Genomic DNA, 27189 nt, shown 5'->3' with positions numbered 1-27189 from the left:
ATTAGGGTAGTTCAAAAAATTGATTTTGACCCACAGTGCTCATCTGATTGTGAGTGTCCCCTGAAAATTTGAGCTCATTTGGATTAAAACTGATTTAGCACAAGCCGTTTCAAGTTTGCAGGCAAATTAGTATGGCGAAAATTATTTTTTCGTTGTACTGTCAATGACGTTTCCCCATCAAGCGCAGGTTAAAAGAAAACCTACATAGCTAAAAGGAATACTCAACAGCTTTCACTCAGTGTAAACCGCATCTCAATTAATCGTTCCAATAACTCATGATTAGAGAATGTTTTCACACGTAAAACACTTTTTTGGTAGTTGATTTGCATTATAAATGTATTAGGGAGAAATATCAATATATTCAATAAGAGCTATATTTTCACGTAGTGAAAGTATTAGCGATGCTCATTTTTTTTGTCACACACCGCGTTGAATTATCTTGATTTTATAAAATCAATGATGATTTCTTTTCAAATTAACTCGCATGCATAATCCCATTTTTGAGAATTTCCAAATTGTTATCAATTTGTGTATATGATTTGACAGAGAGAAACGTACTTTTGTGAACAAACTGCCCAATATGAGAGTCTCATATAAATAAAATTCAAACATAATTACGTTTGTGGTACAATCTCTCTATATAAAAATGAGTATGCATTTCCTTTGAGGCAATATAACTCACGAACGGGTTGACCGATTTGTACGGGTTTCTCATTAATCGATTCGTCTTGAGGACTGCTGTGTTATAAAATTTCACTAAATTTTGAGGAGAAAATTGAGAAATTGTGAAAATAAAATTTTGATGCGAGTTGTAAGGAAACCCAATACGATCGCGCTAAAAATGATCTAGAGTGCGGTGCTGAATGAACTTAACAATTGACAGTAAGAATGCAAAATATAGTTGACTCTGTAAATCTCGATGTTCTATATCTCGATACCTCTCCCTATATCGATGGTTTCCTCGGTTCCTTCCATCTACATACATTTTGGCTTTCTACATCTCGATAACTTCCCTATCTTGAAATCTTTCTATCCCGATGTGTTGTAATCGTATTTTGTTCTGGATTCACTCTCCTTATGTCGATATGTTCAAATTTTTAGGCTACTAGACCATATTTGAACGATATCAATCAACAATAAGCAATGATATTTGTTTTGTTGTCGTTTTTCATAGCAACAAGCTGTTTTGGATCTAGTACCCATTTAAATTTTCCTTCCATTCCTCGATTGGCCCTGACGAAAGCGAGAAAACAAAATGGGGGCCGGGTGATGCTTTTTTATTTCACCGGCAAGGGATATAGGACGCCAGTTTTAAAATGCTTATTAAAGCGTTAAAACACATTTTAACCGAAAATAGTTCATTATTTTGGGCTAGAAATTTAATTTACTTTCATATTGGTAACACAAAAGTTGAATTATTTTGATTAAAAAAACATGTGTAGATAAGGAGCCTAACATGTAGTTTTTCAAAATTCTAACTCTATGTATTTAAAAGTTTTCAATATAACACTGTTAATAACATTTTAAAAGCATTTTAAAATATACTTCCTATACTTCACCATGTTGAAAAACAGTGATTTCACGCACACGTCCGTCACCGCTAGATGGCAACAGCGCGGCTGCGTCAAAGCGAATCTCTCCCTATCTCGATGGTCCCTTCAATATCGAGATGTGGAGAGCGATTGTAGTATAATCCCGAGCAAGGTCGGGTACGTTCAACTAGTTTTTATTGCGAAAGTATCGAAAAATAATCTATTAAATCCCAAAAAATATCTGATTTTTGATACGAAATCGAGAAAGCACAATAAAATAGGCGTAATTGAGTTTAGCCGAAATATCTCACCGTAATGCTACGTTTTGAAAGGGCAAGTGAATTGAACAGCTTAGTTTAATGCAATTTACTTGCCAAGAGTTGAACATGTTCAACTTACTGTCCGTTCAAGTGAGTTGAGCGAAGGTGTTTGGACGCATTTAATCCAAGCGACTTGTTCAATTCACTTTCCATGTCTAAATGTAACAAAATAATCATACCCATTATGATAAGCGCAATATAACAAAACGTAATCGGATGAGTGTCATCTTCATGGCTTTCCACTCAAGATACATATTCATTCAATCAATGGTGGGCAGCAAAAAGTTTTCAATGAATTATTGGCAGTGGCTGATTTTCGACCAGCCGCTATCACATCCAGGCGCTATAGTATATGCGCAAAATAGCCAGCATGAGTTAACCGCCAGAAATTTGTATGGCGAAAGACATCTAACGCGGGTTTTCTCAATATTAGGAACTTTTCATGAAAAACTATTTGGTACCTGTTATGTAGGAAGGTGTCCGCTACTACGCCTACCAAATATTTTTTCAATGAAGTTGCTTAATTTTGAGAAATCGAACCTTAGATGCCTTTCGCCATACTGAATTCAGAAAGTTAACTCCAAGTGTGCCGCTGTAAGCACGCTCAAAGCAGGCGATTCATTGATAATAAGTTGCAACGCAAGTGTTAGGTTCCAGTAGGAATTTAGGACACCGAAGAGGAAGAAGAATGATGCATTGGAATAATATCGATCACATTCAGAAAAAATTAATCAAATTTCTTGCTGAAGAAAATGATAGACATGACAAAATGACAGTTTGAACGATTGAAGCAAAGGTATAGTTTGTCTGCTTTGCACTGCTTCATCGAAATATTTACAGTAGTGTTTGCATTTAACAAAGTCGATATTCCGGTAATCGATTTATTGAAAAATGTATGGACATCCCCACACTGTAAAATGTCATCGAACAACTGTATGACTACTCACCGGAAGATGGCAGGAGGGTTTTCCAGCACAAGCCAGAAAAAAAACATGTTTAGATTCCTCTTTGCTCGCTAGATGATGTTGTTATCACCGGCAAATTGTTCGCCATTTCGTTGTATGGAAAAACTCGAAGTGAACCATATTGTTAATATAATATATTTGCTAGGATGCTTTTGGGTGGGAAGCATGCTCGGCTTCTTGAACGTAATGTATCTATTGTATCCAACTGGTGGGCATAGGAAAGCTTTCAATTAATAACTGTGGAAATGCTAAGATGAAAAAGAGCAAGTTCCAGAAGAAAAGTAGAGCCATTTAAGAAGAAGGCGACAAAGTATTAGAAGAAGGCAATACTTTCTTTGAATGGACGCATATGGCCGGAAAAAGTCGACATAAGGGGATAATGCTTACTTTATATGAATACATTTACTTGGTATTATGAACGCATCTGCCCGGTTGAAAGCAAAAGGGCATGATTTGGCCTTCTTAAAATGAACGCGTCTGCCCAGTATAAGGCATAGGGAGGAAATAATGCCTTCTTTAGATGATTCATCGCCCAGTATTTGAAGAAAAGATAATGCCTTTTTCAAATGAACACATTTGCCTGGGATAAGGCAAATAGGGTAGATAGTCCCTTCTTCAAAAGAACTCGCTTGTCTGGAATAAAGTGAAAGAATGATATAATGCGTTCTGTAAATGATCATGTCTGTCCGGTATACTGCGATTGTAGGAGATAATGCTTTCTATAAAAAAAACTCATCTATCCTGTATAAGGCGAAAGGAAGAGAATACTAATAAAGAATCTGTTCGTTATAAGGCAAGGAGAGAAGCCAATATGAAATTATGAAAAAGGTATCATATCAAATATACAGCAAAAGTTACTTATCGCTTAATGTTATACCGCGAAAATGAATTCAAAAACATGTTTTTTGATTAAATGTTATACTTTCGATACGTTTTTCCTAAGAAGGGATCTCATATATGTTTTCCTTATTCTGGCCAAATTCGCCTGCATCAAAATAACATATTACATTCATCTATATTGCGGACAAATGCCTACTTCTAAAAAAAGAATCTCATTTAATTTAGATAACACCCACTTTACACTTTGGGCCCTTCTTAGCCGTGCGGCAAGACGCGCGGCTACAAAGCAAGACCATGCTGAGGGTGGCTGGGTTCGATTCCCGGTGCCGGGTTATGCAATTTTCGGATTGGAAATTGTCTCGACTTCCCTGGGAATAAAAGTATCATCGTGTTAGCCTCATGATATACGAATGCAAAAATGGTAACCTGGCTTAGAAACCCCTGCAATTAATAACTATGCACCCAAAACAATTCTGTGTGACATTCTTTGTATTAAGCATTTTGTATCAAATCTCGCATTCAAACCGATCAGAGCATGTCATACTTGTTAACACTAGGATTCATTCGTTCAGAAAATCGTTGTAACTAAATTTTTAAATGACTATATCTCAGTGGTTTTTCAACCGATTTTCTCAGTTTTTTCACCAACCTCTTAGCCATCTCTTCTAGTTTCTGGACATTGCAAAATATTGTATCTAGGGGTGTTCAATTTTTCACTAGAGCTGTGGGAGTAAAGCAACGGATTTAGAAAAATGCGATTTTAGAGATATACTTTGATTTCATTACCAAAAATGATATCTATTCATATAGTGATGATGGAAATGATAAAATAACACATAAAAGACATCACCTGGAACATGAGAACACATTTTGAGCATCCCTACTATGCATACGTTGATAATTCGGTGCCTTTAGGAACCACTTTATTCTACAGGATGTATGAAGCTTCAGAAAATGTTTTCAAGCATGTTGTCTACTGTGAACTTGTTAAAATAAATGTAAACTATATACGAAACATGTGTGATAATAAATTATGATGTTCTAGGATCTCCAAATTGTTCTGGAGTTTGAATCAAATGGTCAACCGAATCAACCAAGGCTTCCATGATGTCCCATACCGCGGTATCAACCCAATTATGACCTCCGAGTATTTATCTTTCACTTGCATCTCAAATTCAGGCATTTGAGATGTTGTAAGATCTCCAAATTGTCCTGAAGTTTGAGTAAAATTGTCTATCGAATCAACCAAAGCATCCATGATGGCCCCAGCCGCAGTATCAACCCAATTATGTCCTCCGAGTATTTATCTTTCACTTGCGTCTCAAATCCAGGCATTTGAGATGTTGTAAGATCTCCAAATTGTCCTGAAGTTTGAGTTAAATGGTCTATCGAATCAACCAAGGCATCCATGATGCTCCCAGCCGCAGTATCAACCCAATTATGTCCTCCGAGTATTTGTTTTTCACTTGCGTCTCAAATCCAAACATATGAGATGTTGTAAGATCTCCAAATTGTCCTGGAATTTGAATCAAATGGTCTACCGAATCAACCAAGGCTTCCATGATGTCCCATACCGCGGTATCAACCCAATTATGTCCTCCGAGTATTTATCTTCCAATTGCGTCTCAAATCCAGGCATTTGAGATGTTGTAAGATCTCCAAATTGTCCTGAAGTTTGAGTTAAATGGTCTATCGAATCAACCAAGGCATCCATGATGCTCCCAGCCGCAGTATCAACCCAATTATGTCCTCCGAGTATTTGTCTTTCACTTGCGTCTCAAATCCAAACATATGAGATGTTGTAAGATCTCCAAATTGTCCTGGAGTTTGAATCAAATGGTCTACCCGATCAACCAAGGCTTCCATGATGTCCCATACCGCGGTATCAACCCAATTATGTCCTCCGAGTATTTATCTTTCACTTGCGTCTCAAATCCAGGCATTTGAGATGTTGTAAGATCTCCAAATTGCCCTGGAGTGTGAGTAAAATGATCTATCGAATCAACTAAGGCTTCCATGATGTCCTCAGCCGCAGTATAAACCCTATTATGTCCTCCGAGTAATTGTATTGCACCTGCGTCTCATATCCAGGCATAGGCGATGTTGTAAGATCTCCAAATGGTCCTGGATTTTGAGTAAAATGCTCTATTGAATCTACCAAAGCTATCATGAAGCCCCCAGCCGCGGTATCAACCCAATTATATCCGCCGAGTATTTATCTTTATCTTGCGTCGCAAATCCAGGCATTTGAGATCTCCAAATTGTCCTGGAGTGTGAGTAAAAAGATCTATCGAATCAACTAAGGCTTCCATGATGTCCTCAGCCGCGGTATCACCCCAATTATGTACGTCGGGTATATGTCTTTTACTTCCGTCTCAAATCCAGGTATATGAGATGTTGTAAAATCTCCTAATTAGGTTGAAGTTTGAATCAAATGGTCTAACGAATCAATCAAGTCTTCCATGAAGACCCCAGCCGCGGCGTAAACCCAATTATGTCCTCTGAATATTTTTCTTTCACTTGCGTCGCAGTTTCCTTGAGTTTGAATCAAATGGTCTATCGAATCAACCAAAGCTTTCATGATGTCTCCAGCCACGCTATCAACCCAATCATGACCTACGAGTATTTGTCTTTTATCAGGCATATGAGATGTTGTACTTTATTTATGATGTTTATTGTTTATTTTTATTATTATAATCATCCGACAGTGTATGTTTGTCTTAATTAAACTTTACTCTAAAAACCTCAGTTTTAAGAACATTTAAGAACATTACATCACAACATTACAAGTCTCGTTAAATCCGATCATCATTGATCAAATTGGTACAATCAGGTCCTAGTAATGGCGTCCTCGAGGTAAACGGAAAAAGACACTAGAATTGAACGTATAGGCAAGCACATTGATGTCCATTATCGCCAAAAAATAGGGGGAGATGGGTGGTTACTCGATACACCAACAAGAACTTTGGTAAGTCTGCAAATTATGCTCCCGGAATTCATCAATGATCATCCGCAGGCTAAACATCTGATCCGTCGTTGATCGACCCTCACGAAAGCCTGCCTGGTATTCGCTGACGAAGGACTCTTCTAGCGGTCTCAGTCTGTTAAACAGAATACGCGACAGAATTATGTACGCCGAGTTCAGAAGAGTGATCCCTCTGTAATTGGCACACTCTAGTCGACTTTCAAAAGTTATGAAGAGAGGTGAAACAATCCAAAAAGGTTGGTGTCTTGGTTAAACGCAAGAGAGGAAGGATCACTTACTACCTGGTTTATTTCGGTTTTTTCTTTTTGAATCGAGAAAATGAGGGAATTGAAAACAATTCAGAGAAGCATCGTAAAGCGATTCGATAGATCATTTTACTCAAAATCCAGGACAATTTGGAGATCTTACAACATCTCAAATGCCTGGATTTGAGACGCAAGTGAAAAATAAATAAGGTAGAGACTTAATTGGGTTAATACCGCGGCAGGTGACATCATGGAAGCCTTGGTTGATTCGAAAGACCATTTTACTCAAACTCCAGGACAATTTGGAGATCTTACAACATCTCAAACGCCTGGATTTGAGACGCAAGTGAAAGACAAGCTAGATACTTCATGGAAACCTTGGTTGATTCGATAAACCATTTTACTCATACTCCGGGATAATTTGGAGATCTTACAATATCTCATATGCCTGGATTTGAGGTGCAAGTGAAATGCAAATAGTCGGAGGACATAACTGGGTTGAAACCGCGTCTGGGGACATCATGAAAGCCATGGTTGATTCGATAGACCATTTTACTCAAACTTCAGGACAATTTGGAGATCTTACAACATCTCAAATGCCTGGATTTGAGACGCAAGTGAAAGATAAATACTCTGAGGATATAATTGGGTTGAAACCGCGGTATGTGACATCATGGAAGCCTTGGTTGATTCGGTAGACCATTTCATTAAAACTTCAGGACAATTTGGAGAACCTACAAAATCTCATGTGCCTGGATTTGAGACGCAAGTAGAAGACAAACACTCGGAGTTCATAATTGGGGTGATACCGCGGCAGAGGACACCATAGAAGCCTTGATTGATTCGATAGACCATTTTACTCAAACTGCAGGACAATTAGGAGCTCTAACAACAGCTCAATTGGCTGGATTTGAGACGCAAATGAAATAAATACTCGGAGGACATAATTAGATTGATACCGTGGCTGGGACATCACGAAAGCCTTGGTAGATTCAATAGATCATTTTACTCATACTCCAGGACCATTTGAAGATCTTACAACATCTCCTGTGCCTGGATTTGAGACGCAGGTGGAAGAAAATTATTCGGAGGACATGATAGGGCTTATACTGCGACTAAGGATATCATGGAAGCCTTGGTTGATTCGATAGACCATTTTACTCAAAATCCAGGATAATTCGGAGTTCTTAGAACATCTCAAATGCCTGGACTCGAAACGCAAGTGAAATATAAATACTCGGAAGATACAATTGGGTTGATACCTTGGCAGGAGGCGTCATGGAAGCCTTCATTGATTCGATAGACCATTTTACTCACACTTCAATACAATTTGGAGATCTTACAACATCTCAAATGCCTGGATTTGAGACGCAAGTGAAAGATAAATACTCGGAGGACATAATTGGGTTGAAACCGCGGTATGGGACATCATGGAAGCCTTGGTTGATTCGGTAGACCATTTGATTCAAACTTCAGGACAATTTGGAGATCTTACAACATCTCAAATGCCTGGATTTGAGACGCAAGTGGAAGATAAATACTCGGAGGACATAATTGGGTTGATACCGCGATATGGGACATCATGGAAGCTTTGGTTGATTCGGTAAACCATTTGATTCAATTTCCAGGACAATTTGGAGATCTTACAACATCTCATATGTTTGGATTTGAGACGCAAGTGAAAGACAAATACTCGGAGGTCATGATTCGGTTGATATTGCGGCTGGGAGCATCATGGATGCCTTGGTTGACTCAATAGACCATTTTACTCAAACATCAGGACAATTTGGAGTTCTTACAGCATCTCAAATGCCTGGATTTGAGACGCAAGTGGAATATAAACACTCGGAGGACATAATTGGGTTGATACCGCGGTATGGGACATCATGGAAGCCTTGGTTGATACGGTAGACCATTTGATTCATTCCAGGACAATTTGGAGATCTTACAACATCTCATATGTTTGGATTTGAGACGCAAGTGAAAGACAAATACTCGGAGGACATAATTGGGTTGATACTGCGTCTGAGGCCATCATGGATGCTTTGGTTGATTCGATAGACAATTTTACTCAAACTTCAGGACAATTTGGAGATCTTACAACATCTCAAATGCCTGAATTTGAGATGCAAGTGAAAGATAAATACTCGGAGGTCATAATTGGGTTGATACCGCGGTATGGGACATCATGGAAGCCTTGGTTGATTCGGTTGACCATTTGATTCAAACTCCAGGACAATTTGGAGATCCTAGAACATCATAATTTATTATCACACATGTTTCGTATATAGTTTACATTTATTTTAACAAGTTCACAGTAGACAACATGCTTGAAAACATTTTCTGAAGCTTCATACATCCTGTAGCATAAAGTGGTTCCTAAAGGCACCGAATTATCAACGTATGCATAGTAGGGATGCTCAAAATGTGTTCTCATGTTCCAGGTGATGTCTTTTATGTGTTATTTTATCATTTCCATCATCACTATATGAATAGATATCATTTTTGGTAATGAAATCAAAGTATATCTCCAAAATCGCATTTTTCTAAATCCGTTGCTTTACTCCCACAGCTCTAGTGAAAAATTGAGCACAACTAGACACAATGTTTTGCAGTTTCAAGAAACTAGAAGAGCTGGATAAGAGATTGGTAAAAAACTGAGAATATCGGTTGAAAAATCACTGAAAGGCATTTGAAAATTTAGTTACAACAATTTTCTGCACGAATGTATCCGCGTGAGTTTTTTTAGCGAATAAATCCTAGTGTTAATACAGCTCATTGCATTAAGTCGGTTTATTTGGCTTCGATCAATACATCCAAACGAATCTCGTTGGCTCCTCCTAGACAAGTATATGAATCGTGTACAGTAATATAACTTTAACCCACACAATCTTCCCGATTCCATTTAGCTTGATGACGGAAAAGGACACAAATATGCATGGTGCTAATTCCACTCGTATCACTCACAGGCATTGAAAAAAATCAGATCATGAGTAAAAATCGGCTAAATTCATGCCAACTTGATGCTCTACTGCGGCCCAATCGCTGATGTTTTCTAGATCGTTGAAATTTGGCGTTCGTTGATTCAATGTTTAAAGATCTTCATCGCTCACCAATGGGAGACAACTGAGTGAGGCAAATCACTTGGTAACCTAACAATGAGTGTTGTTACCACACGCTGTTAGAAAAATCTTTTCAGACATTAGGAAAATTAAGTCCACTATGTGGTATTCTAGAATAATCGTGTAGATTGGGAATCGAGGAGTAGTTTGAGGTAGGCGTGCATTAGAGTGTCAATGCGGAGTGAAATGAAGAGCAGTGTTTTGGTGAATAAATATAGAACCTGTAATTAAGAATGATATTGTGTTGTGCTCAAATATGGAATATCACATTGGCGATCCTAGCCATGAAAGAATCAGCTGAAGCAATGGTAATTATGGTTATGCGAGCGGTAAATCGAAGTGTTTTGTTTTTGTCAAACGGTAAGTTTTTGTTTTTTTTTGTCGCGCTGAAGGCATCATGATGCGATGATTGTGAGATTGTGACAGAAGAAAGGAGGCATAGTGAATTATTATATATGCCCTGTTTGTTTTTTTGAAAATACACGGTTAAGTAAATCAAACCAAACATAAATATAAATAAAAGTTCGTTTAAGTTGAGAGTAAATATAAAATTACTCATAATGCAATTTGATCATTATACCTTTTGTTTTTCCGTTGATTCTGTTGATGGGTTGCATTCCTTGCATGATTATTTAAGAAATTGTAAAATCTTTATATAGAAAGAGCATTTCGCCGCAAAATTTCGCATGATAAGCTTCGATTTGCGTGTATCCGGAATAAATTTATACCGCTTTTTATACCGAAGTTGGGTTTTTCTCCAGATACAGGCAACTTTCATAACTTCGGAAGTAGTGCACTGGATTCGCCTAAAGAGGCGCTAAACAACGCATCAATTAATTTGACAAATAAAACTTCGGAAGAAAGTTCGGTTCGAAAGTCCTGACTTCCGAATTCTAACTACGTGCTACGCCGACAATACAAACGTATTCAGTATTTCAGTATTTATAATTTGGCATGAAAAGATCTTTTGGGCTCGAAAGTAGCTTTTAAGAAGGATGTATTTATTTTGAAACTTCAACTCGGAAACTGTTTGTAAGGTAAATAAGTGACTGAGAAGGAATGGTAAGAAATCAATCTAGTTTTAATTAATAAAAATATAGTAAACAAAGGTTTTTTTTTCATTGTGCATATCGCAATGCTCCAAACACTTAACACACATCCTATTGTTTCAAATACGAGGCTTAACATAAATTTCATCTGATTGGAGAGTGGTTAGGTGTGCTATTATAGATTTTATTAGTTGAACTTATCGATTGTTGACAGTAAGAATGTATTAATTTATTACAGTGAAATGATTTAAATCTGGAAATATCTTTCTTCAAGAATTGATAGATAGCAAAAACTAAAGACGATGTAGATTTTTTTTCAATGATGATTAAATTAATAATTGAAGCTCAATCAACCATTGTATTTCAATGATTTTTTTCAAGTCCTGGTAGAAGGGTTAAGTGTTGTGTTGGGTGTTGTTGGAGATAGATGAGTCGGGTTAGGCCCAAGGCCACCTAGTGTTCGTTGAATAGTTGAAAGAGATGAGTCGGGTTAAGCCCAAGGCCATCTGGTGTCGTTGTGTATATTGAAGAGATGAGTCGGGTTGAGCCCAAGGCCATCTGTTATTTGTTTTCACTGCGGAGATAGATGAGTCGGGTTAAGCCCAAGGCCATCTAGTGTTGGTTGAATAGTTGAAAGAGATGAGTCGGGTTAAGCCCAAGGCCATCTGGTGTCGTTGTATATATTGAAGAGATGAGTCGGGTTGAGCCCAAGGCCATCTGTTATTTGTTTTCACTGCGGAGATAGATGAGTCGGGTTAAGCCCAAGACCATCTCATGTTCGTTGAATAGTTGAAAGAGATGAGTCGGGTTAAGTCCAAGGCCATCTGGTGTTTGTTCTCATAGCGGAGATGGATGGATTGGGCTAATCCCAAGGCCATTTGGAGTTTGTTTTCACAGCGGAGATAGATGAGTCGGGTGAAGCCCAAGACCATGGTGTTAGTTGAACAGTTAAAAGAGATTAGTCGGGTAAAGCCCAAGTAGGTAAACTGGTGTTTGTAAAAAAGGTTGAGCCGAGTAAAGTCCAAAATTTGGAGTTTGTTACATCGTTGTGAGAAACTAAACCCAAGGCCAGTTTATTCCATCGATGGTGAGGACAAAGCCACCTGGTGTCCGTTTTAATGCTATCTTCTAAAAAAGTCCTCAATTACTTTTTGGACATGCTATATTGTAAAATAGACGGAATTCTTAATGTGCGTTCAAACTTTGTTCACATCTGTGCGGATAGGGTAAATGGCAAGCGGTATAAAGTATTCATCCTGTCGAGAAAAGTTGTAAGCAGAAAGAGTAAATTGACTCTTACTAATTATTTATAGTTCATTCCAAACAAAACTCAATTTCTTGAGTCATTCCAAATCTATCGAGGATTTCAATAAAAGAAAAGGTATGAATTATTTTACAATTGGCACTTGAATATATGCGAAGCAATCGACAAAATCTTTGAAATAATTTTAAAAAAAAGATTGGCATAATGAAAATTAATTGTGAGAAAATAGTAACGGGTACGTAAAACATTGAGAGAAAATTTGCAGGTTCCAAGTAAAATAGCTTGAAATTTGAATTGTATCGAGTTTTCCGCTCCCTGTATTTGACATTGGAATTAAAAAAAATTAGAGCTTGTTATTTAGCCGAATGAAACCCCTCATTGAAATACAATCATTCAAATAGGAGTATCATGTGATCATATGTAAATTTTAATTTTTGGCTTATAAAAAAAAAACAAAATATTTTAAAAGTGTTTGTTATATGAATCATAACAGAAGTAACATGCCACACACGATGAATATTTAAAACAAACGAATCTGGTTGAACCCAACACTTTCTTATATTTTTTCCGACAAGAGAAATTCAAATTTATGGCCATATGCATCGCGATTACCTATTCCCCACTTCAAAGCTGGTATGGATGAAACAAAGAGTAAATAGACGTTCTCCACATGAACTTTCCAACTCTGTTTAGTATTGCGCTACAAGATACTTCTAACGCTAGAGTCTCATTTTTCGGAGATAGATTCAATCAAATTGTTGAAAAATATTGGAGAAAAAACTACATACAACTTGCAAAGATTTCTGATAATCGAAAAAGTTAAATTCAAGGTATTGCCTTGTTAGTACATCTGCAGTAGACAAATTATGCTGAAGGCTGTATGGCTTGTTTAGATAAACGCTCCGAGCTAAAAAAAAACAGTAGGTTTGAGATATGATCTAAGAAACGTTGGGCACTGTTTACTAGTTTTGATAAAACATATTCAAATTCAATTCAGAAAAATATCGAAGCATCAAATAAAATGTTAGTGGCCTTCTCGTTTATTGAATAAAAAGGTGGAAATATATATGAGAATAAAATTTTTATGTTTAATAAAATCGATACTATTATTTTTTTGTGTGAATGATTACTATAATATTTTTGTTTATATTGGGTATTTTATCATAAATAAAAGGAAACATTAGTGGTATATTCTATTCGCTTTTTAACCAGAATCGCTATTGTGTTTTTTTTTTGGTTATAGCTCCGGAATGTAATTATCAATCAGGTTGTAATTAGCATCATAATAAAAATGCTATGAGTTTTATACTAGAATAACTTCCTGACGATAAACAGATGTCATCACTCTAGTATATCTACTTATGCTTATAAAAATATTGTACCTTATCCATATATTTGTTTTGTTAATGTTATTTTTCAGCTAAGTTCTATATTCCTCAGCAAATATTTTCTAGGTTAACAGCGATCAATTAAAGTTTTGGTTGATATTCGACTTGGACTTTAAAGCAGCCTGCGACTCAGTGAAATGGAACGAACTGTGGCAGAGAATGCTAGAACATGACTTTCGATCATTGCTGATTAAATTGATTCTACGACGCTATATGGGTAAAAATCGAGCTTCGGAACAAACAGTGGAACATTCGATTCATTCATGGCATTGGGGGAACTGAATCAGGGCGATACGCAAGTGCTGTTCAACTTAGCCTTTGAAGGTGTTTAGGAACGAGTATAATGGGAAAAGCAAGTTTGAGCGAAAAAAAAAGCGGCGCTCAATACTTGGAGGCGTGGTGCAAAATGGAGAATGGCGCAGATGTATGAATCATGAGCTGTACTTAGTGAACAAGAATATAGAAATCGACAGGCCCATAAAATATGGCAAATTACAGGGACCTGAACATGTAGTTTTGTTTACCAGAGGAGAGAGCTGAAAATTGGCTGATGATTGGCAACCAAAGAACAAGCAACCTGGGAAATGGATTGTTTGACCATCAAAGAGATAAGTGGAAAGCTGCTAAGAATGCAAATGAAAATTAAATGCTGAAGGGCGGAAACCAAGCAGTTTGACAGATTGTGTTGATTTATTTCCATAATATTAACAAATATAACATAATTATTTCCTTTTTTTCAGTTACTTTTTTCATTGTCACCGGAGGAAGATGAGGTTAAACGACATTACAATTGTATCTATGATAGCATGTCAACCGATAATCGTACTGAATGAATCGACCGGCCACAACACCTACAATGCGTCAACCGTACGGACTGAAGAACGAACTTAGTCTGCTGATTACACTTTTCTGTTACATTAATAATTTGGTACATTCTTATTTCTGTCAGGGGAGGATGTGGTATTCTAGAATAATCGTGTAGATTGGGAATCGAGTAGTTGGAGGTAGGCGTGCATTAGAGTGTCAATGCGGAGTGAAATGAAGAGCAGTGTTTTGGTGAATAAATATAGAACCTGTAATTAAGAATGATATTGTGTTGTGCTCAAATATGGAATATCACACACTATAAGAATGGAACTCTGATATACTGCATGGGAGGCTTTGATACTTTCTCTTCTCTATTCCAGCTACTTGAAAGCAGAGTGAATACAGCAGAACACCTGATGTGTTTTGGTTTTATTCTAGTAGAGCGAGCGTAACACAAATGCTCCAATCGTAGCTTCCCTGGATACCATACCAAGTTTGGCTTGGCGAACTCTGTTGCTCGTTGTTTACGCAGCAACGAACGCTCATAATCATTGTTTGGTATCCATCTGAGCAAGGCTGTTCACTCACTGGCACAGGATGCTATGATTCAATTAGATCAATGCTCGTCCACTTCACTCACGGTTTCAATGCCTGATCACTCATTGCTATCCCTGCTACCCTTCCACTTGTCGCATCCGCATAGCATGAAACGTGGATCATGATTGCCTTTGGTCACATCGTTCCTCATCTGGTAAATAGTCCAGATGGTTAGCGCGTCAGTCTAGATGTGCAAAGTGTGGAGGGTCCGGGTTCAATACCCGTCTTTGACCGATTTTTTTTGTAAGGTTGCTGAGGTTGTCGAAGTATACAGCATTTCACTCCTCGATGGGGGAGTGTAAAATTAGATTCAATGTAGACACTAACACATAACCAGTTCTTATTTTCTCGTGACCGGAGACCTAATGCAAGGGCCTGCCGTTTACTTAATACAATCTGTGCATATGTCGCAAATTATGGCAAACTGTACGCGAAACTAATGCGAGATTGCAATAAAATGTTGCAATCTCTGGTTGGGTGATGGAAGTGCTTAATGAACACTAAGCTGCGAGGCGGCTCTGTCCTAGTGTGAGGATGTAATGCCAATAAGAAGTAGAAGAAGAAAACCTACTTTACACATTTACCATTGCATTGTTCCAGGCAGATGCATTCTTTTGAAAGAAGGCATCATATTCACCGTTGCCTTATTCCGGGCAATCACATTATTTTTCTTTAAAAGTATTTAGACCCACCATTTCCTTATCTTAAGAATATATACAAGGAAGGAACGGAGATCAAAACATATTTACCAAAACGCGTTCAATCGTAATCGAATCAAGAATATCCAATACTATCGAAAGATCTTCAGCTGATAATCTTCAAGAAGACTCTTTTGATCGAATCTTTGAATACTGCTCGGTTTGGAGGCATGCAGTCGATTGCAAAGATGTGTTTTCAGGAGATACATTATTTTCGGGGAATTGTTTCATTCGGGGAAATGTTACATTCGGGAAATTGTTACATTCGGGAAAATTGCTTTCGGGGAATTTTTACATTCGGGGAAATTACATTTGGGGAAATTGCATTCGGGGAATTGTCGTACAATCATATTAGATCCCTTATTACGCAAAATGTATTGAATGTATTATAATTCAGTACAATGGATATACTGTGCACAAGGAACCGAAAATGCTTCCCATCCTGAAGCATCTTAGGCCGCACTCAAAAAGAAGGGAGATGCGTTCGGGGAAATGTTACATTCGGGGAATTGTTATTCGGGGAAATTGCATTCGGGGAAATTGCATTCGGGGAATTGTTATTCGGGGAATTGTCGTACAATCGTCGTGGATTTTCCCTTCAGGAAATGTATTTTTCCGGCGCAGCAAGTAGCCGCAATAAATATGTACCTTTTTGGGTCGGATTTTCCCCACTGTGCACTGGGACATTGCTGCCTTGCAGCTTAGGGTTCATTCAGCACTTCCACAGTTATTCACTGCGAGGTTTCTTAGCTTAGTTACCATTTTTGCATTAGTTTATTTTGAGGCTAACACGATGATACTTTTATGCCCAGGAAGTCGAGACAATTTCCAAACCGAAAATTGCCTAGACCGACACCGGGAATCGAACCCAACCACCCTCAGCATGATCTTGCTTTGTGGCCGTGCATCCCACCGTACGGCTAAGGTACAGAATCTACCCATCTTAATTACATAATTTAAGAATAACGACTACATCGCCGCTCAAAGCCAATTCATTCAATCATAGCAATGTGTAGTGAAATAAGTCATCTGGAACAAAGAAAATTCATGTGTTCAAAACTGAGGATAACAAAACACGTCTTGAGTGTTTGCATCTCAAATTGTAAAGCTTATCGTCCATATTTGTCACGTTCATCACACTATACATATTACATACTAATACTTGATATAACTACCTTCTTGGTATTCTATCAAACGCAGAAGATCTAACGCCATACAGTACACACCAGTGCGTAACATAATTAAGTAACGTCAATCAGCTGCCGGTCCTACTTTTTCTTAGGACCTGGCGCAACGTGCATTCTTGCGCATGACACCCTTCAACATTGTGCTGCCAAGTCGATGTGAAAGGTTTGGTTGGCTTCAAACGAGTCGTGTTCGTGCCGGAAATATTTATGAAAATGCAATAAGAGCAAAAACTGAGCTCCTACGTTCCAAAGCGATGGAAGAAGTCGTTGTAAACGATCAAAGGAATTTTCACGATGAGTGTCGATCAAAAGCGGTGCGTGCCTTCCATCGCCAATGATATCGGAGTGAAGGTACCAATTAGATCGCTATCATAGTTGCGTTTATTGAAATGGCACAGTTACCTACTCTGTCGGACCTGGACTTTTCCAAAAGAGGCTCGAACGACATATTACGTGCACTGATGATGCTGTCCTCCATTGCGAGTACCGAGGTCCGATCGAACGTTCGAGTGTTCATAGCATCAAGATATCGAACCGATTGTAGACCAGCCGGCAATCGATCGGCCTTGATGGTGTTCGCCGGACCATAAGCATGTGGCTTTCTTTCGTTGTTTACATCGATCGGAAGAGCCGGCATCGCAGGAGCGTCGACGATTTTTGCACACATCGCTGCTGACAGGGCAGTCAAATCAGGTGCATAAATCAGCAATCGCGTGCCTCGGCATGTTTGCATACTCCGCAGTGAACTGGATGTTATGGTGGATAAGTCGGTGAAGGAGTCGGGTGGCTGCCTGTGTGTTGAAATAAGAGCTGGCGCGGGGGAGTATGAGAGGCGGTATCTTGGCGTGTGGCGCAGAACCTTAATTGCTGCGCCTGTCCCCGGTAGCTAGAGGCGAATGTCGAGAGAAGCTTAAAGTTGACACTTGATTAATCAATTGTAGCATAAATAATCGGCTGAAGAAGAAGGAGAAAATGATGTAATTGATGTAATAGTGCACAATTTATTGATATTCATCAGAGGTGATAGATTGATCCGTGCAATTATATCATTATGTTCAACGCATTATACCTTTATTATAAAATTAAAACTGTTTATGACTGTGGAAAAACTTCCACAGTAAAAGGCATGCGGAATTCAACGACATTTGGAAGGAAACAAATTAAGCTTACTGTTCCTCGACATCATCTCATAGCTCCTATGGTCATCTCATTACAAATAAAGCAACATAAAGGTATTAAATTTGATCCAAATCCAATCCAAATCCAATCCAAATCCAATCCAAATCCAATCCAAATCCAATCCAAATCCAATCCAAATCCAATCCAAATCCAATCCAAATCCAATCCAATCCAATCCAAACCAAATCCAATCCAAATCCAAATCCAATCCAAACCCAAATCCAATCCAATCCAAACCAAATCCAATCCAATCCAAAACCAAACCAATCCAAACCAATCCAAACCAATCCAAACCAATCCAAACCAATCCAAACCAATCCAAACCAATCCAAACCAATCCAAACCAACCAAACCAATCCAAACCAATCCAAATCCAATCCAAACCAATCCAAACCAATCCAAACCAATCCAAACCAATCCAAACCAATCCAAATCAAATCCAAACCAATCCAAACCAATCCAAACCAATCCAAACCAATCCAAACCAATCCAAACCAATCCAAACCAATCCAAACCAATCCAAACCAATCCAAACCAATCCAAACCAATCCAAACCAATCCAAACCAATCCAAACCAATCCAAACCAATCCAAACCAACCAAACCATTCCAAACCAATCCAAACCAATCCAAACCAATCCAAACCAACCAAACCAATCCAAACCAATCCAACCAATCCAAACCAATCCAAACCAATCCAAACCAATCCAAACCAATCCAAACCAATCCAAACCAATCCAAACCAATCCAAACCAATCCAACCAACCAAACCAATCCAAACCAATCCAAACCAAACACAATCCAAACCAAATGCAATTCAAATCCAATCCAAATCCATAACCAATCCAAATCCAATCCAAATCCAAACCAAATCCAATCCAAATCCAATTCAAATCCAATCCAAATCCAATCCAAATCCAATCCAATCCAATCCAAATCCAATCCAAATCCAATCCAAATCCAATCCAAATCCAATCCAAATCCAATCCAAATCCAAACCAAATTCAGTCCAAGTACAATCTCAGTACAACTCAAATGCTACACAAATTTAATCCCAAGTTTCTGTTCTTAAATTCAGCAATTCTGATAGTCAGATCAGCACCTGAAGCAATAAATAGGTTGTGTTTAAATTGACTGAGAAAAGGACTCGTAATATGCTTTTGATGGTTGCTTATGTTTATGTTTCGGTGTCTTATTTAGTTCTTTTTAATCGAATTGGTAAGCCGCACTCAGTTGGTTGCGATCTGACTAAGCATTATAGCGATTCACGCACTGAAGGTCGATCACGGGTTCGGCTTGTTCGCTGTTACTTTTCGCAGAAAGGCCCATGAACATGTACCAAACTGGTGCACAGCCTTCAATTATCCTTCAAATCAAGCTTCCTTATTGGACAGTAATGGCAAGTAAGCATGCAAGTGACATTCCCCACAAATTTCGGTCATTATTTCTCTCGTGTACCGTATTATTACCAATGAACCTGTTCTCTAGAATCCGGTCAAGGACTCATTTGCTAATGCTACCGATCAATCTCATTCATGCATTAATGTATCAAACCATGCTTGTTTTTTGACCTTCCACACGTCTTACCACCCCACTTCGCTGACTTTGGGTAAGTCATTTGAATCTGTAGCGAAGTGAACTCATAAAACCACCACCCAAATGGTATCGTTGCATGATCTTTCGATTGCTTTCCGGCGATAAAATACTCGACGTAGTATTTAATGACAAGCAGCTTGATCTGCCGCTGATTTTTATGACGTGGCGACGACGCGACGTCGTGCGTAAAGCTGCGGGGGAAACGCAATGAGACCTGGAATCCAGTTTGCCAAGTGCTAATAGGGTTCGACAAATGACGACCATTAGGTGCGGAGAACTCGATGCACTTTTGCGGTGATTTACTAGAGCGGGACCGCACCGTGGGGTATTTCTGTACAAGTTAGGTTTGGTCTGACCGTGTGCCTCAAAATTATCGAGGTATCTTTATTGGATTATTCTTAGTATGTTCGACGAATTGGCTTTCTAGTCCGTCTAGATAAAAACGAAATGTTAATTTTACTCTAGAATCTTTTAAGCTTATAAATGAATATAAACGCTATGAAAATTACACAAATCAACGTTTGATGTACGTCCGATATTTTGCCACCGTCAATCCCATAGTGAACCGGTTAAACGTGCGGTGGAGTCACACCTGCTCTCGATGTGCCGCAAGAAAGGGAAAAGTCATCGAATCAAACGCAGTTTCGTAACAAAAATCTTATTTTATTCGACTTGAGTTGGTTCGTTCGTTCTTACACTGACTTAAAGTTAGGACACATGACGAGTAGATGTACACTGACAAATAATTTACCTAAATCTCCCTAAAATGATAATGGTACCGGCTTGACCTCAAAGGCAGCAGCCGAAGGTGGATTTCTAATACAGTTGCTGCTTCCAGGATTCCGACTTCTTGTCGCCAGCTCCTCCCCAATACCGGTGGTGGTGACCACCGCCGCCGTAATATCCTTGGTCCTGACCTTGGTCGTGCTGCTGGTAGTGGCCGCCGTGACCAAAGTGGTAGTCGGCTTGACCATTGCCGTGCGTTTGGTACTCAATGCCGTGGTACTTGTTGTAGTGGTACGCCTTGGCTGTCGACGGATATTCCTGAGTCGTGTACATGTGAGAGGTCGGGTGCTCGTACGCCGGAGCAGACGTGTACTTGGCGACCGGAGCTACGGTTGGAGCATAGGCAGACGGGGTGTAGCTGATGGGTTGAGTGTAGCCGGGTGGGAGGAGGGTGACGTCCGAATATGTCGTCAGATCGGATCCACCGAATTTGGACTGGATGGCACCAGGGGCGGCGTGGAGATGCGGCCGCACGTCGCAGACGGTTCCGGCGACCAGAGTGCTCAGCGGGGCGGAGAAGATGCGGAAATTGACGTCACTGTAGTCCAGTTCGGCAATGAGGAAAACGGGCATACGATCGGAGATGACCCACACGTTCTCTTCCTGATCGATCTTGACGTCAGCGGGGAAGACCAGTTCGACGTCGTCGCGATCGACGATTCCGTGGTTTTCGGGGCTGTATGGGAGCGATGAATGCCAGCATCCGACGGAGTTCTGATCGATCAGGTTGAACAGCTGCAGTCCGGTTTCGCTCATCACTCGGGAAGTGGTGTGACTGTTTGGTCCTCGTTCCTTCAGATAGCTGAACTTATGGAAGCTTTCCTCAGCTCCTTCTTCGTCGCGCAGAACTTGGGTGGAAACCATGAATTCGCGGTGGCTAGCCAGAGGAGAGAAGTACATGGTGCGGAAACCGTCGGCTTGCATTGGAGAAAGTGACATTCCGAAGATGCCTTCCTCACCCCATTGGAAGTTCAGACCGGCGACGTTGAAGTCACCGCGCAGCGGATCCGGGAAGAAGAAGCTGTGCTCGAATCGCCAGGACTTGTTCTTTTCGAACGAGTAGGCAATCAGTCCATAGCCCAGCTCATCGGACATGTAGGCAAAGGTGTCGTCGCAGCTGCGTCCCATGTCAATGGCAATGTTAGCGATGAAGGTGTTCTGGTTGGTGTCTTCGGCACGCAGTTCGTACCGACGCAGGCGAGTGTTGGTTTTCAGGTCGAAGATGTTCAGTGCGTACGGGCAGAGCTGCTGGGTGGTGTTGCCGATTCCGACGGTACCGGTGTCCAGGACCCAGAGGCGTCCGCACTTGTCAGCCTTGATACGGTAGACGGTGGATAGGCCGTTCTGGCAGTCTCCGGCGACGTTGTTGGCCCAGCTGGGGTACGGGATCAGTGGGGGAGAACCCGACGGGGTCTGATTCATATCGATGTAGTTCAGAGTGGATGGGATGCCTGCCAGAGGGAAGAAATAGAAATTAGAAGAAATTATTTTTGTGTCAGCGAAATCGTTCAATGAATACAAATTTATTGGTGCACTGAAATTGAATCGACCTTGAACTTGACTGCAAGATTGGAAGCCAGTCGGTAGCATTACGAGTCATTTATCACGGTACCGACGTTGTGCATTTTTTGCTTTCCGTTTGTTCGGCTGAATGAACGAACAAATGAATGATCGTTCGCAGTGGTTTGAGGTAGGTCCGAAATGCGGTTGCATAAGTTGTCAAGTTTCGGTAAATTGGGAGGTTGATTTCACAGATCGGTTACCAACCATGCCACTTCGAGGTGGAAGTGCTGCACGGCATATGAACGTTGAGATTTTAATCGCGAGTTTCTCGAATTAATTGGATAAAGAGCTGTCGGGTGCGATGTGGTATGAATGGAGGCATGTGACTGTCTGGTGGTAGCTGCATGAAATGGGTGTTGAAATGGACTCAGTGGGCTGTCAGTTGAATGAAGTCCAGTAGTTTTGATTTGGTATGTAAATATGAGATGGTGTCAAATAAAGGCTAATCTAAGTCAAATTTGATTTGAGGCCTGACATATTGGTCACCCAAAACGATTGACAATCTATTTGATGTAGTCATCCAGATAGTCGTATAAACAAAGACACTTTGAAGGCTCTTTGGTTACCTTGTGGTGGAATGAAATGGTGATTGCATTGGTAGGGGAAGAAGGGGCAATATGCCCTAGCTAAGCAAACACTGCTTTATTGTCTTATTTGTAACGCTATTCATGGATATTTTTACATTATGCATTAGTTAAACAAGATAGCTAGTTGATGCCATTCAAAAATTGACAAAAATCTCAATCATATTGATAATATTCACACAAGGATGTTACCGATCATTCAGTAATTTGTGTTCGATCATTTAATATTTTGTCAATAACTCATTCCAGAAGCTGAATTTCAAAACATGTTGTATGGTGGACTTCTAGTGCGAAGGTTTTTCTACAACTTTGCCTAATGGTTCGTTATTAGAATTCAACTAATAACGGAGTTAGACCGCTAGTTGCAGTAACTTAGACTAAATGATTGGAATTTTGTTATCATTTAGTCTAAGTTACTGAAACTATGCTATAACTCCGTTACTAGTGGAATTCAAACAACGAACCATTAGGCAGAGTTGTAGAAAAAACTTCGCCCTAGAAGTCCACCATACAACATATTTTGAAATTCAGCTTCTGGAATGTGTTGAGCATGGGCATGAGCATTATGACCGCACAATTCGTAGTTGCTACTCCGTGATTGACTGAGCTTGCAAAATTGTACAGAGAACACAATGAATGGGGCTTGGGATTAGCTACTCATTCTCAATGTACACGTTTCGGGAGCTCAAATATTTAAAGTCGTTAACGGCGCCGGCCACGTCCTTACGGTCATATAGGAATGGAAGGATTGTTAGTCCGACTCTCGTTGCTACTAGAGACCGAGTATACCTCTGCATCTCCACGATTGTCTTGGGATAGGATATCGTCTTAGTTACAAAGGATAATTTATCTGGATTCACTTTGGTAAGCAATGCGATCTATGGGATGGGAAATGACACTAATACGAGAATAAAAGATAAAAAAAACATACACGCCCGGTGACATATCAAAGCTAAGGAGATTCGCGTTTTGGACGACCGCACGGAAGAGCAGCACTCTGTACTCACTTGTTCGATGGCTACAGCAAACTATTGAAGAACTCGCTTTTTTCGACCGCGCGCGACATGCGCATGAGCCACCGAACACAAAATACTTTATTTTTTCCCGACGACTAAAACACGCACTGCACTTACTTGTTCGATAGCTACTCTTATTACCGGCCGCGCAATGCAGAACAAATATTTCGGCCGATCGCGCGATCGTTCTGCAGTCCGAAACAAGAGAAATCTCGCACTGAACTGATTTTTATTACCGGCCGCGCAATGCAGAACAAATATTTCGGCCGATCGCGTCATCGTTCTGCAGTCCGAAACAAGAGAAATCACGCACTGAACTCTGAAATTCAGCTTCTGGAATGTGTTATTGACAAACTACTAAATGATCAAACGCAAATATTGAATGATCGTTAACATCCTTGTAATTCACATTTCAAAAAAGTGGTGATATTTTGTTGCCGGAAAACTCATGAGGCAAAACGCCTTTCAGCTGGCGGCTCCTAGGGAACAAAGTACCACGCGTCGGCGAATCAGCATTCTAGTATGGATAGTCCGTGGAGACGCAAGTACTTTGTAGGTTATTGCCACTAGGGCGTTTTGCCTCGCCAAAATGTTAGATGTTTCTTCAAAATATGGAAATTTTCGGTTTTTCCGACCTTCTCATGCACTATTTTGGAACTTTCTTCGCCTATCCTACATAATTTTAGATCTAGTTTTGTTACGGACATATTAATGACGGTAAATATGAGGGAAACCACAAAAGGCGTTTTGTATCGGGGGGGGGAGGGGGGTGGGGTGGTCGTTTTGGGGCCTCTTTCCCTAACACGTGCTATTTCTTCTGTGGATAAATTGAAGTAGAAACTGTACAGAATCCAAATGATTTTCACTTCGCATTTTCAGAGGCACCAATCTCAACAAAGAAGCAACACATATTTATATAGGCTAGATGTACCAGTTGTGGCTATAGCACCAGTTGTCGCACAAGTGCTTTATATGCGAAATGGCCAATCAAATCACCACAAAACAAGTTCAGATCAATAAAGCATATTCATATGATACGATAACATCTTTGATCTCCAAAGCAAAGCATAATTGTTAAAATTGATTTTGATTAATTTTTGAGGTCTTTTGCACCAGTTGTCGCACTAGTGGTCCCAATTTGGCCAATCCCATAAGAAACAATGGGATTTGCGAAATAAGGAACCAAAATTAGGAATAGTACCCCAACTGGTACCCCAACAAATTTTATTTTGGTTTTCACAGCTGTTCTAAAGAGCAGGAAGTAAAACCTTTCGCTTTCGGGCAGCAGGGACTATGTCCAAGGGGTTGACGATCCCTCCCCTGGCCATCTGCAAGTTGTGGTGCCTGCCTAGGATGTGGGCTCTGTTAAACTTCTAGAAAAGCTGCATGAGTCCGCAAGTAGGCTCCGCCAAAGCGACCGTGTGCTTAAAGCACACAAGCCCAAGTCCTGGTGTTAGGTGGGACGCTAAACAGACCTGACACGACGGCCCTCCGACGAGACAGGGGGATTGCGCAGGCCCAATAAGCCGCCTTTAAAAACAACTATTACGAACGACATAGAAGATATTACGACTCGATACAATCGGCAACGACCTAGGCGACGAATGAAGGATCACGATTGGAAGCTTGGAACATGGAACTGCAAGTCGCTAGGCTTCGCAGGTTGCGATAGGATGATCTACGATGAATTACATCCCCGCAACTTCGACGTCGTGGTGCTGCAGAAGATTTGCTGAACAGGACTGAACGTGTGGAAAAGCGGGCATCGAGCGGCTACCTTCTACCAAAGCTGTGGCACCACCAACGAGCTGGGAACCGGCTTCATAGTGCTGGGAAAGATGCGCCAACGCGTGATTGGGTGGCAGCCAATCAACGCAAGGATGTGCAAGCTGAGGATAAAAGGCCGTTTCTTCAACTATAGCAGCGGTTCTCAACCTGGGGTACATGTACCCCTAGGGGTACCTTCGCTGGTCTCTGGGGGTACCTGAGACAAAGATGCGTAATGGCGGATGTTGCATTATAATTTAAAAAAAATCTAATTTCATGATTGACCTCGAAATTTCAAACGACTAGTACTTATTTATTCAGTCTATTTTGTTTATTCAACTTAATACCAGATAGAACGGAATATTTTCGTTCTACTGAGGAAATTTTCCGTCCTGAACAAAGAGCACAATCCTAGGGTTCGAAATTGGGAGAGGTTCTTGAATCGCTGTTCAAAAGCCTATGGTCAATACCTATTTCGCCCATTTGGAGAAGGTCCATAAATTGATATAAGTGTTAAAAAATTGTTTTCAAATGTAACAAGCATGTTTACTAAATCATAATTTCTACTTCATAATTGGCAAAAACTAGTTCCGCTCACAAGAGTTTGAAACAGATTCTGTAACATGCATCACGTCCTTATGGCCAAAAAGGAACTAGCTACGGGTCTGCTTGCGACAAACTGGGCGTCAATTTCAACACACTATTAGAGAGGAGTTCAGCGCGAGTTTTCTTCAAAATTGAAACATCGTCACATTTGGCCACATGGATGACGGTTTTCAAGAAGTCCAGATGCTGCACACTAATTACGAATTCTACTAGCCACATCGCTTTGTGGAAGAAAAACAATAAGCAATCGATGTACCAGAAAAAGACAAAAAGGTTGATAATCCGAAGTCTCAAACGCAGAAATTCCTCTAGTCCGAATATGGGTATCAAAGTTGCGAGATGATTACAGAAACATTTTTGAGAATGGATTTTTGACCTGGAGCTACCATTAGCCGGAAAATTAGTTCAAGATTCATGATAAATCATAAATTACTATGAAGGTTCACGTCACCATGATAAACAAAAAAAATGCATTTTTTACATACCCTCGAAAAACACGGAAAATCTCCAATGCTCGTAAATCGATGATTTAGGTAATGGATAGGAAAAATAGAAGAATTTCTACGTTCGATGGTTTCGGTTTTATCAAATTCGGATTATTTTAAGCATTGAGTTTCGTCAAATTTTTGCCTATCTCAACTTTTTTGCCCAACCCCTGTACATAGGTACTTGACTTCTCTAGGCAAAATTACTAGCCCAAATCGGGTCTGGTCTCGAAACCAGTCAACTTCAGCATGATCTGCTTTGTACACTGAACCCAAAACCCCTCCTAATATTGTATGAAACATCTTTCCCTTGCTTTCTAAAATTGCTCCTCTCATAACTCATAACTGATGCAATATTGTGAATAATGCATACTCGAATTAAGAAATGAAAATCATTTGAAAAGCGATGAATTTTTGTATCAGTGTCGAATTAAACGTCATACACTTTTCGGATTGTGCTCAACCGAAGTGAAATCATCCATACATCGGATGACAAATCTGTTGCGAGCGCCCCAAAACTTGAATCATCTGAATTATAAATGATCTATAAGACAGGCACAATATAGTTTCGCATCGAATATCTTTTTCATGAACACCATTCTATTTTG

General features: G+C 39.8%; 1 protein-coding gene across 2 annotated transcripts in view; it reads right to left on the bottom strand.

The window, feature by feature from the left end:
- Positions 1-20416: 20416 nt before the first annotated feature.
- The window catches only part of LOC134205859 (protein yellow), a 49117-nt gene continuing 42344 nt past the window's right edge, over positions 20417-27189 (bottom strand). For both annotated transcript variants that reach the window (XM_062681517.1, XM_062681518.1), the window contains exon 2: positions 20417-22011. In XM_062681517.1, the coding sequence (XP_062537501.1) occupies positions 20591-22011 (1421 nt within the window). In that variant the 3' untranslated portion in view covers positions 20417-20590. The remainder of the gene's footprint in view (positions 22012-27189) is intronic.

Source organism: Armigeres subalbatus, chromosome 1 (genome assembly GCF_024139115.2).
Source record: "Armigeres subalbatus isolate Guangzhou_Male chromosome 1, GZ_Asu_2, whole genome shotgun sequence".
Classification (NCBI taxonomy): domain Eukaryota; kingdom Metazoa; phylum Arthropoda; class Insecta; order Diptera; family Culicidae; genus Armigeres; species Armigeres subalbatus.
Note: the sequence above shows the minus strand (reverse complement) of the source record. Positions and strands in the feature narration are given on the sequence as shown.